At 40.0% G+C, this 18,507-nt stretch overlaps 2 protein-coding genes across 3 annotated transcripts in view; one reads left to right on the forward strand and one right to left on the reverse strand.

Annotated features, from left to right (window-relative positions):
• LOC124880844 overlaps positions 1-507 on the forward strand; it is a 7,461-nt gene extending 6,954 nt beyond the window's left edge. Inside the window, exons 7-9 of the mRNA XM_047386216.1 lie at positions 4-94; positions 176-341; positions 425-507. Coding sequence (XP_047242172.1) covers positions 4-94; positions 176-341; positions 425-454 — 287 coding nt within the window. The 3' untranslated portion in view covers positions 455-507. The remainder of the gene's footprint in view (positions 1-3; positions 95-175; positions 342-424) is intronic.
• A 1,108-nt stretch (positions 508-1,615) lies between these two features.
• On the reverse strand, positions 1,616-12,006 carry paip2b (poly(A) binding protein interacting protein 2B). Of its 2 annotated transcripts, none has more exons than XM_047386218.1 (4): positions 11,830-12,006; positions 4,180-4,346; positions 3,548-3,730; positions 1,616-3,455 (listed from the first exon to the last, which is right to left on the reverse strand). In XM_047386218.1, the coding sequence occupies exons 2-4, from the start codon at positions 4,333-4,335 to the stop codon at positions 3,399-3,401; spliced, it is 396 nt and encodes a 131-aa protein (XP_047242174.1). In that variant the 5' UTR covers positions 4,336-4,346; positions 11,830-12,006; the 3' UTR covers positions 1,616-3,398. The 2 variants fall into 2 exon arrangements, with proteins under 2 accessions (XP_047242174.1, XP_047242173.1); XM_047386217.1 differs by lacking the exon at positions 11,830-12,006 and adding an exon at positions 8,944-9,101.
• Positions 12,007-18,507: the final 6,501 nt, after the last annotated feature.

Below are 18,507 nucleotides of genomic sequence, written 5' to 3' on the forward strand. Positions count from 1 at the left end.
TAGATTCAAAAACCAGGGAGAACCGTTTGAGCATCCAAAGCCCAGCTGTGCAGAACAGCCCTTTCCTTCAGCGTTCCTCCAGACAGTGCCGTTAGTAAGTTACAGAATCCACATTCTTTAATCACTGAAGATTATTTTCTGATAATTAAAGTCTCTGCTTCTCTCCCATTCCCAGCTGTGGATGGAAATCATTTAGTTGCTGCTGTGGGACGCAGAATGTCCCTCGTCAAATCTGTCAGAGCAGCTTCCAACCACTGGCCCATGGGCAGCGGAGCAGTGCCTGGACAGAGCCCAGCAGGAAGCAACCACTGACAGAGTATCAGGCCAGCTATTCTGCTCAGGTACAGATGGAGGCAGTTGATCCTCTACTGGTGTCACCATAATGTTCTGATCTCTTTCCTTGTCTTCGTATTTCTCCACCCAGTGGGCCCAGCCTAAGATCTGTCAGATTTAACGTCGTCTTCCTCCTTGTCACAGAAACAACCCCCAATACACACCTAAAGAAAAGAGTCGTCTTCTTTCATTTAAAACCTAAGGAACCAGTCAAAGTGCTTATTTTTTTAAAAAGAGCTTTGTCTTCACCACACCACCTACACTTTTCAGGCTTTACAACTAATTGTTCCTGAAAGAGAATAGCGGTCAGGGCTAGTTTGGGCTCAAATGTGTTCCCCAAGGACACAGGAGCTGAGCGTGAGTCATAACTCCCACAACCAACTACTGGCAGCCACCCAGATGAGGCTCATTTGTGTTTAGGTGAGGGTTTTATTTCTTTCCTGCAGTTAAAGTGGGACTACCACAGATGAACAATTATGCTTAGCCCCCAAAAATAGTTATGGGATAGTATCTGATTTATTTAAACCATTGTTTATAAGAGGTGAATGATTGTATAACATGACTGCAACGGTTTCTTAGAAAAAAACTATTTATTGCTTTTTGTTTTAGACTATGCTGGGTGAAAATTATTCACCAAGGCTCAAAATATAGCCACCAATATTTGTTTAAATGTCCCTTAGCCAGATAGAACAAATACCCTTTATTGTCCCAGTGGGGAAATTCAGGGGCATCAGCAGCAATGTAAAAAGGCAAATGGAAGAATGCAAAAGGTCAAATACAAAAAGGGCAAATTTACAACAAAACGAAAAATACCGTAGTTATTAAAAAGTACCATACTCACATTACAAAATGTGAGTATGGTAATACAAAAACAAAACAAAAGAGCAAAGTGTACCGGAGTCAAATTCCTTGTTTGTATGTACGAACTTGGCAATAAAGCTGATTCTGATTCGAGTTAACTATTTACCAGAAATAAAAAAAACTGCAGAAACAGCAGGGATGTAAACGGTTTGTTGGGAGCAATGATGGTTATAAAGTCTTACAGCTGTTGGTGGGAAGGACCTGTGATAACGGTCCATTATGCACCTCTGTAGGAAGGTGCTGAACATGTAAAATAACTCGACAAAACAGAGCTGGAAATCAGCAACTTCAAAAGTTGTATTTAACTTGCTTAAGCTATGAAATTAAATTTGAGTATTGTTTATATTTTTAGTGTACATGCATCATGTGTCCGTGTAATTTCAAATGCAAGCAATAAAAACAAAAACTAGTAAAAGCCCAATTTTGTCTTTAGCATCTTTATTCGTCTTTTTTTCATCATTTTTACCTCTATTGAAATTCACACTGTGTCTTCTGAACCTTTTTTCCTCTCCTTTTCTTTTTTAAAACAGCTTCTGTCATCTAACTCAAACAAAAATCACCAAAAATGATTTCATGTTGTACGATCCACCCCCCCCCCATTGGCTTCTCCATTCTCCATGCTGTGGTCCAACATCGTGAGGAAGTTCTCCTTGAAAACCCGAACCTCTGTGTCTCTGTTGCATCGTTTAAAGCCAGGGGGCAGCAACAGCACAAAGTGCTTCCTGGAAGATTTGCTAATCGAACCAATTACCCAGTAGTGAAATATTCAGATGCTTTTTTTTTTTTTTAAATAATACTGCCGCTGCAATTTTAAGCTAACCTGAATGTTTTTAGAAAACGTAAATCAAGATTACTGCTGACTGGAAATAGATTTTCTGAAAGTATCTCCTTACAATTTAACTGATATTATTATTATTATAACTAAAACTCTAGAAAAACCTGGAACTCATGAAGTTCTGGTTTAAAAGTAGAACTTCGTCCAGAAGAAAAAACTATTTCTGTCCTTGATCAGGAATAAAAACAATGGCAGAGATGCAATACTGTCCACCATGTTCTACTTTAACAGGACAAATTGGACACCACAGTAGAGACCAACGCCTAATCCTCAAAAACACAAAGTGGAAAGAACAAAAAAAACAAAAACAAAAAAAAAAGACGAAGCTTTTTGAGAACCGGACATGGACACCAAATCTGACGCTGAACAAATCGAGCCGGTCCAGCAGAAGGAGGCAGCGGCTGTGTTTCAAAGCAAACCAGTCCCCCCGAAACGAAGATGGTCCCCAAATGAACCCAATCTGAAACCAAGCATGAAGCTGTCAGCAAAATAAACTATTAGAATCTATATTTCGGTAATAAACTTAACTTGATGCAGGACTTCGACGTTAACCACCTCCGCTCGTATGCACTGGACAAAAAGATAAACCTGGATCTCCATATAAAAAATATGAAAATAATTTTTTCATCCACAATTACAGATGTCCATGTCTAGTCTGTTGACCTGAAACGAACTGCCGCGGTGGGGTGAGGGGTGGGCCTAGGGGTCTGCATTTGTTTTGGAACAGAGCCTTCATCAACTTTAATGATGTTTAACGACTGATGAGTTTACAGAGCAGGTGCAGAACCTCACCGGAGTCCCCTGACATTCATGTCCTTTAGCCTTGCTGTTGCTGAAACCCTCTCCCTGCTGAAAATGATTTTGCTCATTTAAAAAAAAAAGAAAGAAGAAAAATAGCAGTTAAAGAGTGCTGATCCGAACAAATTTAAATTTCTGTAAAGCTTTTTGGATTAAAGTTTTGACCCGGCATCACTCCTTGGTAGCTGCCACAGTTCCCAGGAAACTACAGTGTGCTCTGCATGCTCTGCAAACAGCAAAATATGACACGTGAAATGCAATGATGAGCTAGCTTCTGCAGGAGTGGTGGTGCTGGTACCACAGCCCTCCTCTGAGCCAAGTGCCCCTCAGTTTACGAGAAAACAAACAAAATAAAAAGCTTAAAGAGGAAAAAGAAAAAAAAGGAAAAGAAATCCCCCCACCCCCCAACTGGGCCTACCGGCACGCCACTGACTTCAATATATGTGTGTGTGTGTGTGTGTGTGTGTGTGTGTGTGTAGCAATAAGAATATGTGCAGCCACGGCCGTAAGAGTCTCTGGATGTGCAAGGGCTCATGTGTGCATGGAGGCTCCAAGGGGGTGAGGGGGACTTCTAGTATTTCATTCCTGGCACAAATTCCTTCGCCTCAGGATTCAAGATGCTCTTCCTCTGCAGACGGAAGAAAGAGACAGTAAGAAAAAAACATTTTTCTTTAAACTAATTGTTAGTGATACACAATGCAGGAGGGGAAAACAACTCACCGCCACCTCCTCCACGTTGCTGTGATGGTCGCTGACCGACAGCCCGTTGAGTTGCTGCTGCAGCTGGCTGACTCCCTGGTTGTTGAGGTCACGCGAAGGGATGAACCAGTCCTGGTCTTCCTCCTCCAGCATTTCCTGGAAACAGCGCTCCAAGAACTCTTGCTCCAACAGCTCCTCTTCCACCTAGGAATTAAAAACATGAGAAGCAGTAAAAATATGAAAGTCTCTCCGAGTCTGAACATCTCCAGTCTTTCATATTTAGTTCACAATTTCGTACAGTTAAGTGAAGCATGGCAGACAAATGAGAGAACGTGTGTTTGGATGTTTGGAGGAAGCTAAAGATTAGGGTGATTGCAACAGGCCTTCCAACCTCAAAAAGACTGAAGCTCGTCACCAGAGATAAAAGCTCTTCAGAGACCTTTCCATTGGTTATTGAAAATGGAAAAACATTCAACAGGTTTTTCAAAACCTGTACTTCTTTTATATTCTTACATTATTTTTTGAGAGACGTCCGCCTCATTTCAAACCAAGTTCTAGACTGAATGAAAATCATTTTACATCTAAATCTGCCAGGAGTGTGAATGATCGTGGAAAGGTGCAGAATGTCCAGGTTGCATAATATGTGAACACACCTGTCTGTTATACTCCTCCTCATTCTCCATCCACATGTACTCAGCAAACGGGTTGGCATCGGGCCCGTCTCCTGCGTGCCCATTGGCCACCGGCTCTTTTCCTTCCTTTCCCGGCGCCCCGCCTCCCGGTGTGTTGGCGACCTCAGGACCGCTCATCTCAGCTGGCTCTGTTGGGGAATTACAGTAACGAGTCAGCCGTTAGCCAACGGGTTAAATTTACAAGATCTGGTTTGAAACCGCGTTTAAATAATTCAGACAGGATCCAGATAAATGAATCTCTTCCCATTAAATGTACAGCTGCAGACACAAACCCATCTCTTGATAAGAGAACCGGCTGGGATGGACCCTGTTCACTGAGTCAATTTAAGTTAAGACTATTCAACAAATTGTCTAAATGAGCCTGGAGTCTAAACAGAGTCTCTGGCATTTTGTTTACCGTCTCTAGTCTGTTTAGAAAGGCAGACGGCGATCCTGCTGTAAAATACACGCGTTTCACCACTAACCAGAGACGCACGCACGACCCTAGATGGATACAGAAACATGCAGCGCCATCACCAGGCAAACAAATCAGGGAGTGGAGTTCAGGCTAATGGAAAGCAAATGAAGTTTAAAAATCAGGATAAAGCTGGAAAAGACAGGAAACAACATTAACAATTTAAGGCTCGCTCACTTTCCAGGAGAAGACTTGAAACATTTGAGGAAACAGAAGCTCCTTGGCTGAGCACTGAGGGTTACAGTCTATAATTTCATTCACAAATGCTGAAGCACGTTCTAATGTGATGTGGCTCAGATGACTCAGTCTGTCTTTTTTTTTTTTTTAGCCACAGAGTCGTCATTAAAGCAAATCTGAGGCCAAAACTGTGGACAAGGGATTAGAAATACTGTAACAAGGGTTTAACAAGAGTGCAGCAGGTAATCGGCTTCATTAAACCTCAGATCCCAGCAGGGTTTCACCATCAATTATTTTACCCCATAATAAAAGTAATAAACAAAATCACAGATGCAGAAATATTGCTTCTTTCCTTCCAGCTTCTGCAGATTGCTGCACATGATGCGATCCAAGCAAATAAATAGTCATGTGTCATCTTGCTGGATGTTGCAACATATTCATACGTTTGTCCTACAATAAGCATTTTACACAAAACAAGATTTTCACCCAATATGTAGCAGAAAGCAGACATCAAACTGTTGTAGTTTAAAGAAAAAGAAGAGCTCAAACATTTTCCAGTTTCAACCATAATTGCCTTGAAAGTAGGACAACCACAGCCATCAGTTTTCTGAGTTTATTTTCTAAAACAAGGATGTTAAACTCCAGCCCTAGAAGGCCGGTGTCCTGCAACTTTGACACGAGTCTCTTCTGAAACGCACCTAATTTAAATAACTAGGTCATTAGGAGGACTTGGTAGAAGTTGAGTCCATTCAGGTACGTTTGACATAAAAGAGATCCAAACGTTGCAGGACAACAGCACTCCAGGACTGCAGTTTGACACTTGTTTGAAAACAACCTCAACAATATTTACAACTGTTTTCCTGTCTGAAGAGGCTCCCCAAACTACTGGTGTCTGTGCCTGCGTGATGGACCCCTACATCCCAGCTCCAAAACAAACGTGACGGGAAAGGCATCTGCAACGCTGTCAAATGGGCAGAGTTATGACAAGTCTTGCAGGTTGAAGAGGTTTAAAGCATGGGAGAAATTCCAGTCTGGCGATGATAAACAGGAAGCCTGGACGCTCTGCAAGGTTTCATAGAGAACCTCGGCAGCACAGGTGCCATGAATGATCAGACGGCACACACGGGTTGATTATGAGCCGACAGCGAAGACAAAACCTCCATAAAGATTTCTTTAAGCTGCTGAACGCACAATGAAACTAGACCAGTTGTCCCGTCTGCCATGTTTTTCCCTGATTAGGTGTTTATGGAAACATTAAAACACACACCGTGCGTCTGCATGTGTTAACGGGCCGACTCTGTTCAGCTGAACAAATCGTTTTTTCTTTATCCCAGTTTAAAAAAAAAAAAATTGGATTGTAAAGATAACATTAGTTGGAAAATTAGTTTTGACAAATTAAAAAACAAGCTTATTGTTAAAGAAAAAGACCTTGTGGTATCCCTGCTAGAAAACTGATAAGCAGTGGAGTAAATCTGTTCAGGGCCTGAAACAATCTGCAGGAGAAGTGAAAAAGAAGACATCTAGTTTCCCTTCTAAGTGGACTTCCTCCTCTTCCTTCAGTGGGGCTGTCCCTCCTTCTAAATTAATGCTAAAGGTTCAAATGAAACCCACAGAAATACAAATAACCACAGGATCAGCGGCCTGTTGTGACAGAAGCAGAGAATGAGATGCGAGATGGGATTTGATCGGTGCTTTTCTGTCACAGGCGTAATATTACTATGATGAGAGATGCCCATAATGATGACATAATCCTCCTGCTGCTACAGTCCAGTCATGAGGCAGCCACGGCGCCACAAACGGTAAAACATCTGACGCGCATCGTTCTTCTAATGTCTGATTTACAGCAGCAAGCAGAAAACGTCACACAATGAGCCAATTCCAAACTCAGAACCGTTTTGTCCGAGAAACTGTTTCAACAAAACCGCCGCGTGCAAGCAGAGTTTCACCTGACGCAGACGGAAAAACCGTTTTTTCAGGACAGCGTGAATAAAAATGTAATCCAAGCAGTTTAGAGCACAGGGAAAACGTGCGTCTGGTTAGACGTCTACTTATCGAGTGCAGCAAATTACACAAGATGCAACCTAGAAAACCAAAAACAGGTCAGGAGAGAGTAAAAGAATTAAAGAAAAGCCAACAAGCCGATTTAAATGTGTTGAAAATGATGCTGCCGGGAGTTGCTTCAAAAATACGAACAAAAGACAAGTGACACAAAAGTGAAGAAAATAAAAAGCACAGTAAGTGTGAACCTGAGAAAGATCCTTCGAAACCAAAATATTTAAATATTCTATGTGGCCCAAATAAAAACAACCTTTATGTATGCATACTACACCTGAGGAATTAAACACCTGCAGAAACGATGTCCAGCAGCAGCGTCACAAAGGAAACTTTAAATCTTAAAGAACAACAAAAACAGAGCAACTAATTCAGCTTGTTTTGACTATTTACGAATATCTCCAGAGTGAAGTCGTAACGTTAGGTCTGCCTCATTTAAAACTGACTGATCACACAACATTCACCAAGTTATGCTTGATTGATTAAACATAAGAATATGATTAGTGCTGCCAAAAACATATCAATGTAAAACTGTAGTTTTTAATGCACATGTCTGCCTTGAAATGTAACTTTGTAATAAAGATTTTTTTTTTTTTTAAAAGCACATCTGCTTTGTAATCTATGTCAAGCAAGGTGATATGGGCCAGTAGAGAAATTATACATTTGAATTAAGTGAGGTGCAAAGCTGCAGATTTGCTTCATTAGTGAAAGGAACCGAGTAGAATGATGACAGTTATTTTCAACAAATCTATTTTTAATTATATTGTTAATTATATGAGGTGGCCATAAACATGTTTCTTTGAAAAGATGATCAACATGTACTGATTTATGATACTTATGTTGTGACATGCATTGCCATGAGGTTTAATAAAATGCAACACAGCAAAGTCATTTTAGCTCTAAATCGCTGTTCGGGTTTAAACTCAATTGCTCTAAAAGTTTAAAAAAAAAAAAAGGTACCAAATCAAATAGGCTAGTCAGTACACCAATTACATTAAGTAGTGCAACCGTGCTGATTAACTGCAGAAATGATTAATTGCATTTATTTACAGTTGTGAAACATACCTTTAGTCATGGTTTCTTAATAGCAGCAACGCATGCCTATAATTAATACCGACAATGTGTCACTTTCTAGCCCAGCTTTAAGAAAGTGTACGCTTTATTTTCCTTTTCTCCTGTCCTCTTTGTCACTTCACCAAGAATTTGTTGTCAGCCACTATTGGGCCAGTTTACCAGCAGAACCAAGTCCGGTACTGGTTTAGATTAAAACTGAACGTCATTCACCGGCGACTCCATTCTGCATTTAATCACATAATACGACGTTTTAAAAAAAAAAAAAAAAACTACTTTTTTTAATTTTTGGGTCCTAATGTCTGAACTTCGTATAGTTTTTCTATTCCGTTGTATTTTTCAGACAATCATCTCGATGATCTGTCCGTTTTAGCCTCAATAAACGGCTTAAATATGCCCCTTCCTCGTCGTTTGTGATGTAACCGAGCTGCATGTAACGATGAGCGGCGTAGCTCGGAGCTAATGCCTTGCTAACGGGTTCCGCCAGGTGTAAAGCTCTGCCCTGGGCAGCTTGCTGTGAAAGGATTTAGCTGAGGTAATGCTTAGAAGACAGCTGTAAACAGACTGTCAGCGGACGGGGGGCCTATAAAAGATGAGAAGCTATCCCAGCAACAACAAAGAGTAAGGCGGGGGTTGCTTCCAAACTGTTCTTTTACTTCAAAGTCAACAAGCATAATAAAACAGCCCCAACAATACAAGCGTCAAATAAAGATAATTTTTTTTTTTTTTTTTTAAAGAGACGCAACGAGCTTTGAAAACACCTCAAAACGGACCGAGGACAAACGCAGGTGCTACGCGAATATCCGAGGCCAAACAAAGTGGGCTTTGCTACTAGCTAGCAGGCTGCTAACAGCATGGCAGCATCCCTGAAGCAGGTCAACAAAACAAGCGTCGGCTAACGGAGATAACCGCCACCTAACACGCACCAACCACCGGGCATTTACACGCACCCGCTCCACTGTTATAATTACCTGGCATTGTACCGTCGGTGTTCGCCTGAATGCGCAACGTTACTCGGGTTTAAGTGCGCGACGAAGAGTGCTCGCTCGTCGTTTCTCCAGCGGGGGATTTCTCTGAGCTAAGTCCTGTTAGCCTGCTGCTACCGAGCTCTGCCGACGCGTTCACGGCCTTTATAGCTGGTCGGACATGTCGGTACTTCAGGGACAGCGATGCAACTCGGCAAGAAAACGTTTTATAGTCTAGTTTCTAAATATGGCCTGATATATTCTAAATGTTCCGTGGACCGACGGCTTAATGGTGACATTAAAGATCTAGTATTTTTATTTTTAAGCTTGTTTTTACAGATTAAATGTTAAGTACCTGCTTTAGACAGCCCCTTGACCTCCTTTCTTCATTTTACACTCTGACAGAAAGCCAGGCTTTAGCTCTCCTTTAATTCTGCTGAGAATAAACCATATATACATCATAATGTGGATAGCGACATTTACCACCTGGTTTTCTCAACTATAAAAACTTATAAAATTCATAAACATCACAAGCAGTTGGAAACAGACGTTGTGGTTTTGTATTTACCAGTTAGAAAGGAATGCATGTTTAGTTACATTGTTTAGTGAAGTCCAGTAAAGGACCACAGTTGAAATTTATGCTGCCAAAAAATAAAACGGAATAGATCCTGCTGCTTCTGTTTATATTGCATCCAAGATAAAACCTAAAACATGCTCCCATAAATAAAAATACAATATATCACATGCAAAGACAGAATAATCAGGTTGCTTATTGAAAAGTCTTTGATTCCAGTGATGCTGCTTGAACGCTGAACACAAAGAAACAATGTGTTCTTCATGGCATCTCTTCTATTTTAGCAAGACGGTGCTAAACTATGTTTAACTTTCTGCGCAAAAGCTTGGCTGAGCAGAAAAACGTCTGGCATAACGTTTCACCGTTCTCTAACAACATGAGGCTGTCCTGAGTTTAGGAGATTCTGGTTTAAATACAGACAACCCAACCCAATTCTAATGTTAATGCCCTACGGTCAAATTCAGTGGATCATAAAATACCAGCTGCTTTATTAAAAAGTACGGGTAGGTACTTGGTAAATTAGATGAACGGTTTACCATATCTCAAAAATAAATAAAAAGTTGCCCTGTGGTTGCACATGACTGTGCAGCTGGTTCCAGGCTTTAATGAGCTGTCGCTGCAGCCTGATTGGCAGGGAGGAAAAAACCAGCTGCAGGAAGAGAGCTGAAACAACTTTAAATGATTATACAGCTGCTTTCAGGAGGAAATGCAGCACAAAGTCGCGGACATGCTTAAAAATGTTAAGAAGAACGAAGTTAAAGAAAAGATTGTAAAAGGAAACACATTCAAACATCAGCGCAGACGGTTCAAAGGCAAAATGCCTGAGAATACATGACTGAAATAAATGAATACTGGCAGATTATGCACTGATCTGCATTTGCACAGAAATTATTTGAGAGCAGATAGCAGTCATTACCTCTACAGGTAAAATATTCAACACTTTTCTCATTTCACTGATGAAAATAAATGATTGTGTGTAGAGAGTACTGACATTTTTCAAGGTCATGCATCAAAACTTTCATTTAGGAAAGATGTCTCATCTCTGTGACGTAGTTGGTATAAAACAATCTGGATCTCAAACCTACAACTCTGGCAACAATATGAACTCACTACTGACAGGGGATGCTCGCTCAGGTCAGTTTCACAGCACAAAACAAATCAGGACAAGTCATGGACTCCGATGATAAAAAAAAAAAAAACAACCTGATTTTTTTAAACCAGGTTCTCGTATAACTGCTAACAGATCAGCTTTGCAGGATGGAGTTTTATCATGCAGGATTTTGTTTTTTTTTAATTGCCACCATAAATGCTTTGTGTGATTAATGGCTCCAAACAATGTGTTTCAGCATCATCTCCGTGGTCAACGCAAACTCAGGATTTATCACTGCAGGAACCTGCTCCTCTCTAACCACCTGCTACTCTGTTTATGTTGATTGATGCTCACCTTTCCTCTAAATATAAATCTCATTCCCTCAAGCCGATTTCTTACAGGTCAGTCACAAACACCGACTCCAGCTTTCACCAGGTCTCTTTCATTTAGTTTTCTGTTCTTTTTTCTATTTTCTTATCTTTTATTAAGTCAGAGAGCTCGGTAGATAAATAAAACAGTTCTGATTTTTTTTTTTTTTTTTTTTTTTGTGCGTGTTTTCTATAGCCAGAGCATTAAGCCTTTAAATAAAATACTTTTTGTTTTCCTTTTTTTAAGTAAACTTTACAAGGTCAGAATGGTTAGTAAAATGTTTTGCTTTTGTAAAACAAATAACTGCACATCTTCCAATTGTAGCGATTTGTTTTATTTTTTTTTATTTAAGGAAGTGGTTATGTTCAAAATTCTGAGCTTCTAATAGGTACCTGAACGCAGCATGTGGACAAACATCCACCACGATGTTCGTCACTCTCTTCTACAAATGCCTGCGTGGCTTCGTGAATGAAAGCATTTCTCGCCACTAATTAAAAAAAATAAATAAATAAATACCCAGACGTTTCCGTTTTGTTTTAATGTTAAAGTGGCTGAATACGTGGGGTTGCTGTTAGTAAAATGTTCCGGTGAGTGACTTGAGTATACATTGTTGTTGCTCATGGAAAAAAGCAACAGTTACTTACTTTTAACCCCATCCAACCGTATTCTGATCTTTTTAATAACATTTGCATTGAGTTATTACCGCTTTTTTTTTTTTTTTTTTTTACACACTGTTCGATGTAACTACACAGAAATGGGATTCTGTTTAGAAAACAGCACAGCCTTGCGTGTAGTTATTTACATGGAGTACGTTCAGCCTGTCCTGTTGCCTTTTTCAAGCTAGTTTTCACACACTCACCCCTGAACTTTTAAGTGTAAACTGAGGGCAATCCGCAAACCAGCTGTCAGAAGAGGAGGGGAGCAAAGCGGCTCTTTAACGGCCCCCAAAAAACCCACGCTGGGAAGAAATTTCTCCAGTCCGCCCCAACTCGCTTGTTTAACTCTTGTATCTTGGTTCGGTTTGCTCGTTTTACTGAGTTAAAAACCCGATAAAAAACGCTAGAATCAGCCTAAACGTTGAGAGGGGGGGGGGAAAACAGTGTCGTAGCCCACTTGTCCAGTTGTACTCTTCACTTATTGGTTGAAACGAACGCCAATCAAAGCATCCGCGCGACGCGATTGGTTCATATTGAAGACAGGCCCCGCCTTGCTTCCCCATTCACGTAAAGTAAACAAAATCGTCCTATTCTCTTGTAGCTCAAATTTGTTATCAGACGAGTTCGCGTTTGACGACGTGGCCTTTTTTACGGCGTCTGATGTGGTTTTTTTTTTGGTTTTTTTTACATGTAAAGCTCTAATTTTGTGCCCCTAAAGAGGGGCAGGGACGGGAATTATGAATTAAAAGAGGAGAGCTAAAATAACTCTAGGTGTGAACAGTCATGCATCGGAGCTTCTAAAAACCCTGAACACCTTTTTGTGCTGGTCTAGTATAAAAATTATTACAGATAAGAGGGAGTCGTTATTTGAATTTTCTTAATAAAACTGGAAAAACATGTCTTAAAGAGAGGTTTTGATCTTGAGTACTTTCAATATATTCTTATGAATATAAATTTAGTAGAGCAAGAGGACAGGTTAGCTTTTAAAATCACTTCCCAGTTCTTCTGAAGCTTTCATATTTCTTTTGCTGAAAGGACCTTAATGTGTAACTGCTTTCAACACAAGCTTTTAGTTTTCAGCTGCAATAAATGAGATGGTTGCATTACTTCAAAATCACAGAGGAGGGCGACTGTAGCCCACACTGTGGGTGGCATTCTGCATCAGCTGGCAGAAACCTCATTTAGTGTGAAATCTGGATCAAAGAGCAGAAGACTTACTGTAGGTAAGTACTGGTTTCCACCATCTCCATCGATGCCTGCTGTGTCCAGTGCAGACATGTAAGGAAACACCTCAGACCCTCTCAGAGTCTCAAAGTGCACTACTATCCCAATTTCACGTTGACAAAGTTTAATCTACTTCCATGATTCTGCTTGGTCCACGAAAATAAACAACAAAGAAATTGTCAAAATACAAACGAAAATATTTACCCAAACACCTTAGAATCAGTTATGTGTCAAATTATAGAAAAGTTCTGATTTCAATGCTTTTGCAAGGCACTTTATACAATAATTGTGCCATCCAAAGTTTTCTTGTTTCTCATAACACCAAATCTAGATTTTTTTGTCATTTCCTGAGGACATGAAGGCCTGGATGGCAATGAATGTTTTGAGTTTTAATGAAACCAAGACGGAGGTTATGGTTTTTGGAGGTATTGCGGGTCACTCCCCTATAAATCTAGGTTCCTTGACTCAGTACAATAAATTGTTAGTGAGGAATTTAGGAGTTGAAGTAGATCCTGATCTCAAATTAGACAACCACATCAGGTCAGTTGTTAAAGGGAGTTTTTATCATTTGAGGCAGATAGCCAAAATAAAAAAAATTTATTCCAAAAAGATATTTTGAGACAGTGAGCCATGCCTTTATTACCACCCGGCTGGATTACTGTAATGCACTTTATTTGGGGGTTAGTGGGTCCTCCGTTGCCCAACTGCAAAGGGTCCAACATGCTGCAGCGAGGCTTTTAACTGGCACACGTAAATATGAGCGGTCATCCAGCTTCTTTGTTGTGTTCTTCTTGGTCTTAGAGGCTTACTTGCACGGCTGTATATGCTGAAAGGAGATGGGGACATGAAATTCAAGAATGCCAGATGCTCCCCTGAGTGTCAACCTAAATTTAAGGCTCTGTGTGCGCGCCTGCAGATCATCCATCCACAGCGTTCTGTGATATGTGTCCCTGCCCAAAGACCCATAGGAATGTGTGATTAAACACACATGTGCATGTGAGCTGTGTGTGAACTGCAGCTATGTGTTTGATAAAGTCTATCTGGAAACATATCTCGTTCACATACATGTTTTTCAGGCTTTATTGAAGACGTTATGCATGGGAGATTTTAAAAAATGGATTCACAAACTTGACACCTTTTCAAAATAAATGTTAGGTTTCTAGGACAGGCGTTTCTTGCTGAAACCACTGCTTCTATTCAGGCTGCCTATTCGTAATGCATTTTTCATTCCCTCATTTAGGTGGTTTGATCTTGTCAAAGGGGCTTTTTGACATAAAATGTACCTTTAAATGTCTTGCTGTTTTGCTTTACATGCATAATCTCTTATATAAAAAAGGACCTTTTTACTCCTGACACTTTTTCTGGAAACAAATGAAAATGAAATCTGCTATGCAGTTCTCACATGATTCTCACATGATTCAAGCACTGGATGAGTCCCTTTTTTTTGTGCCCATGTTGAGAGTGAAATGAGACATAATTTTAATAGCATTTATGAGTATCCCAGGAATGCCCCTTATTTGTTTTCACCAACAGAGTACATGTCTCAGAAATCCTAAATAATGCATAAACAATCTCGGATTTAAATGCATGGGTCCATCCATTTTTATTCAGAGGTTCACCTTCCAGCTGGACAACGACCCTAAACATTCAACCAGTGCTACAAAGACATGTTTTAGGTCAAAGTATAATCAGGTGTTTGAATGGCCTAGTCAAAGTCCAGACCTACATCCAGTTGAGAATCTGTGGCCAGACTTGATTGCTGTTCACAGACGCTCTCCATCCAACCCGAATGAGCTGAAGCTATTTTGAAAAAAATAATGGGGAAATAATTTCGTCTCTAGATGTGCAAAGCTGGTAAAGACAAACCCCAAATGACTTTCAGCTGTAACTGCAGGAAAAGATGATTCTACAAAGTACAGTCACATCTGTGATGAATACAAATGCATACCACACTTTCATACTTACCAAATTTATCAGATTTGTATTTGAAACCATGAAACCAAACCATGATTACAACAAAGTCTTACTTTTTTGGAAATAAAATATAAAGAAATTACTGGTAACTAAAGGTTTTGCATTGAAGTTCAGTAAAGAGTACATGAAGCTGTTTTTCAGCTTTCCCCAGTTTTTCCTTCTAAACATTGTTGCACTGAGCCCCCTGCCACTCCGTTCTGTAATTTCCCTCAGTCCCCCTTGTTATAAATTTCACCCGTAGTCTTTGCAGTCGGATCATAAATCATAAGTTCTCTTCCTGTTCCTCTCTCTTGCTTGCTAAAACTGTTTTTTATTACACAATAGCCCAGACTCCATGTCAAAGAGCAGCCACGTTTAATATGTGTGTATGTGTACCTTCCACTCTGGCTCTTTCCTGTGGCTCCAGGTCCCCACCCCAGGCTGTACAGTGCGACTCAAACATTCACCTGAATATGCACAGACAACACACCCTCAAATGCACACAAAAAGGAGGTGACATTTTTGGACCAAAGGTTCAACACTACCTTAATTCATTTTTGTATACGTCCAGTATTGTTCCAGACACAAGTGGTTATTGTCAGTTTCAGTTTTTACTCAAATTAGTTGTGAAAGCACAGACTGCAGTAAGCACCAGCCCTAAAGTTTGTTTGAGGGAAATGAGTCGAACAGTTTTTGCAGATGTTTAACTCCATGTCTGTTAGTACACATTCCTATTTATAAGTGGTATTTACCCTAATAAAGGGAGAGCGGAAACATGGTATTTACAGTACCCAGCGAAAGTAACATCTTTTTACACCAAAACAGCAGACTTCGATCTATTTTATTAGGGTTTTGTGTGACATGTCAACAGAAAGTAGTTCATAGTAGTGAAGAAAAAGAAATAGGATGCATTGTTTCATATGCATGTGGCATGAAATGAAAATCAATCCTTCATCAGCTGAATATATACCTTGTAGAAACATCTTTCCCTGCAGTTACATCTGCAAGTATGTGAAGCTATGCCGCTACATCTAAAAAACAGAAAATTCTTCCTATTTTTATTTCAAAGAATATGCAAAATATCAATTTTCAAGTCTTGCCACAGATTTTAGATTGGATTTAGGTCTGGACTTTGACAAGGCCAGATGTCTTCTGCATTTCACTACATGAGTGTTCCTCAGTCCCATGCTGTTCTATGCAGATGATGTCTACACTGAACAAAATGCATACGGACGGACAGACAGATGCTGATGTGATGGTGGAAATGGCCAAACAATGCCAAATGTAAAAATTGAGCTTCGAGCATTTACTGGAGATTCACCAGCTACGCTAAGAATGTTCTTCCTCCGTCTTTAAATGTTCTGCTTGATGTCAACTGTATCTCCATCTCCTGGCACAGTATTTTCAAATTCCTGTCTCTTTTCTGAACAAGGATATTTTGGTCAATACTGAAAAAGGTATCAGTTTCAGAAGCTATCTGGAGTTGAACAGCCAAGGCCATAAGATAAAACTCACTTTCACAGCCCAAAGATGTGTAAAAGACTCTTAGCAATTAAAAATTGGTGTATTTTCCTGCTTTGTAAACTACATTTTATGCTGTGGGCCATTTATGACATCATAGTTCTAAATTATCCACTTTGAACTAATGGAACAAAATGGAACAAAAATAACTGAAGTTTTAGCTGTTCCACCAAAGAAATGTAACTGTGTTTTGCTTGTATCCGCAGGTGACGTGTGGCGCTATCTTGGGAGGCAACAAGTTCTCATTCAGGCTTCTGTTGACATTTTGGGCTATTTTAAGAAACTGCCAGGCATCAACTATGTATGTTTGAGTCTGTGCACGTTAGTGTGTCATATATTTTGGGTGTGTTTCCGTTGCTCGAGGACTACTTCCAGAGACCCTGAGATAATGTGGGATTCATGAAAGAATGTCACACAGGTTGTTTCTTCCTGTCACCTGACCCCATCGCTTCCTGTACAGTTTCCTGCGTCTGAGGGTCCACCAAAGAGCTTGATCCTGACTGAGGTGATGGAGGAGCTGATTTGCAGCCCTGATGGGATGAGGATGGATGCTGAAGAAAGCTATGAAGAAAGTGCCAAACTTCCTCTAATTTCTTTATATTTTGCAGGTTCATGTCTTTGCAGCCAGTCTCTCCATTTGGCAGATGAATGTTAAGAGGAAGAAGTGATACACACACACACACACACACACTTTTTTTATTGTAATCTCTTAAAGTGGTTTTAATCAGTAGTTTGAGTTCTCATATCCGACCCTGAATGCATGTTGGGCAGTGTTTGCTTAAAAATAAGGAAAGTAGACAAGTAGAGGACAACCTTAAAAACTATCTATGACTGATGAACATTGTCTGAAAGTGTTTTGAAAAGAGCAATACAAAAAGATCTGAGACATGCATCGTTGTTTAGTGGATCATTTACTACTGGGTCCTAGTTCTGTCATCAGGTGCTCCCATCCTGCAAGTTTTTGATGCACCTTTTCTCCAAAACACCTGAATCCAAAGGCTGAATTCCCTCATCAGCATTCAGTCATTCATCTCTGCAGAGGCCTGGCAATGAGCCATTCATTTGATTTAGGTGTGTAGGAAAAGGGATGCATCTAAAACTTTCAGGATAGAAGCTCTCAAGGACTGGACGTGGACAACCCTGATCCACTGTTTCCCAGGTTTTACCTATTAACTCTTCCGAATCACCGTAGTGCTAAACTACAAATTTGTTTCTGCGAAATTGTAATCTTTGGTATTTGTCACAGTATCAGCTACAAAAAAATGGAACCATTAGTCTCTTTCTAAAAGCGCGCTGGTAAGAAAGTTTTATGTACTTCTTTGCAAAGCCATCTATTATGACACTAACACTAGTTTGTGCCTTTTTATGCCTGAACGATTTGTTTGCCAGAGTTATATACTCCAAATAAAATAGAAAACATTTCCCTCCGAATTATCATCACCTGCTGGACTAAAAATTAATATGTAAAGAGCCAAGTCCAAAGAAAAACTGCTGTATAATATTGAAAACTATTGATCAACACCACTTAAAAGTTTACAAGAAAAGTTTCTGCTTGGAAGGAAAACATAAAGAAACGAGGGATAACGTTTGCTTGGAATTTGTGGTCCCAATTGAAGTATTTTTAAAGGATCAGTTTTAGAGTCCCTGACAGAACACAACTTCTGATATCTGTTGATAGTCTGCTGTATGTCAGCTGTACACCCAATGAACTGTGTGGATTTTACATGGACACTTTTTAAAATAACATCCAATTCTTCTATGCTAGGGCTCCAAAGCTGTATTTATTGGTAATGTGTCCTATTCTTTTAATCTAGTGAATCTAGGGTTTTCCTCCTTAACCAAGTTTTTTTTTCCACCAAACCAATTCCAGTGCTAAACTAGTGTTAGTGCTTGTTTAAGACCATGTTTTGTTGTTTTTCTACCGCTGCAAGCTCTGACACTAATAAAATGATGCAATTTTTCTGAATGAGATGTTTATAATGGCATAATAACATGACACCAAGCTGGCTCTCTAGTCTGGCTGTGGAAAACCAGATCAGGGCGTACGTAAAGCCAGGAACTGGCTCTAGCACCAGCTCTGGTTAAGCACTGGAACCATACACTTTGGTGGGAAAACCCATTAAGTGTTTTTTAGCCATCTCAATGGCATTCACTCTGAGAGAGAGACTGTACTGGTTGTTGCA

Source organism: Girardinichthys multiradiatus, chromosome 14 (genome assembly GCF_021462225.1).
Source record: "Girardinichthys multiradiatus isolate DD_20200921_A chromosome 14, DD_fGirMul_XY1, whole genome shotgun sequence".
Lineage (NCBI taxonomy): Eukaryota > Metazoa > Chordata > Actinopteri > Cyprinodontiformes > Goodeidae > Girardinichthys > Girardinichthys multiradiatus.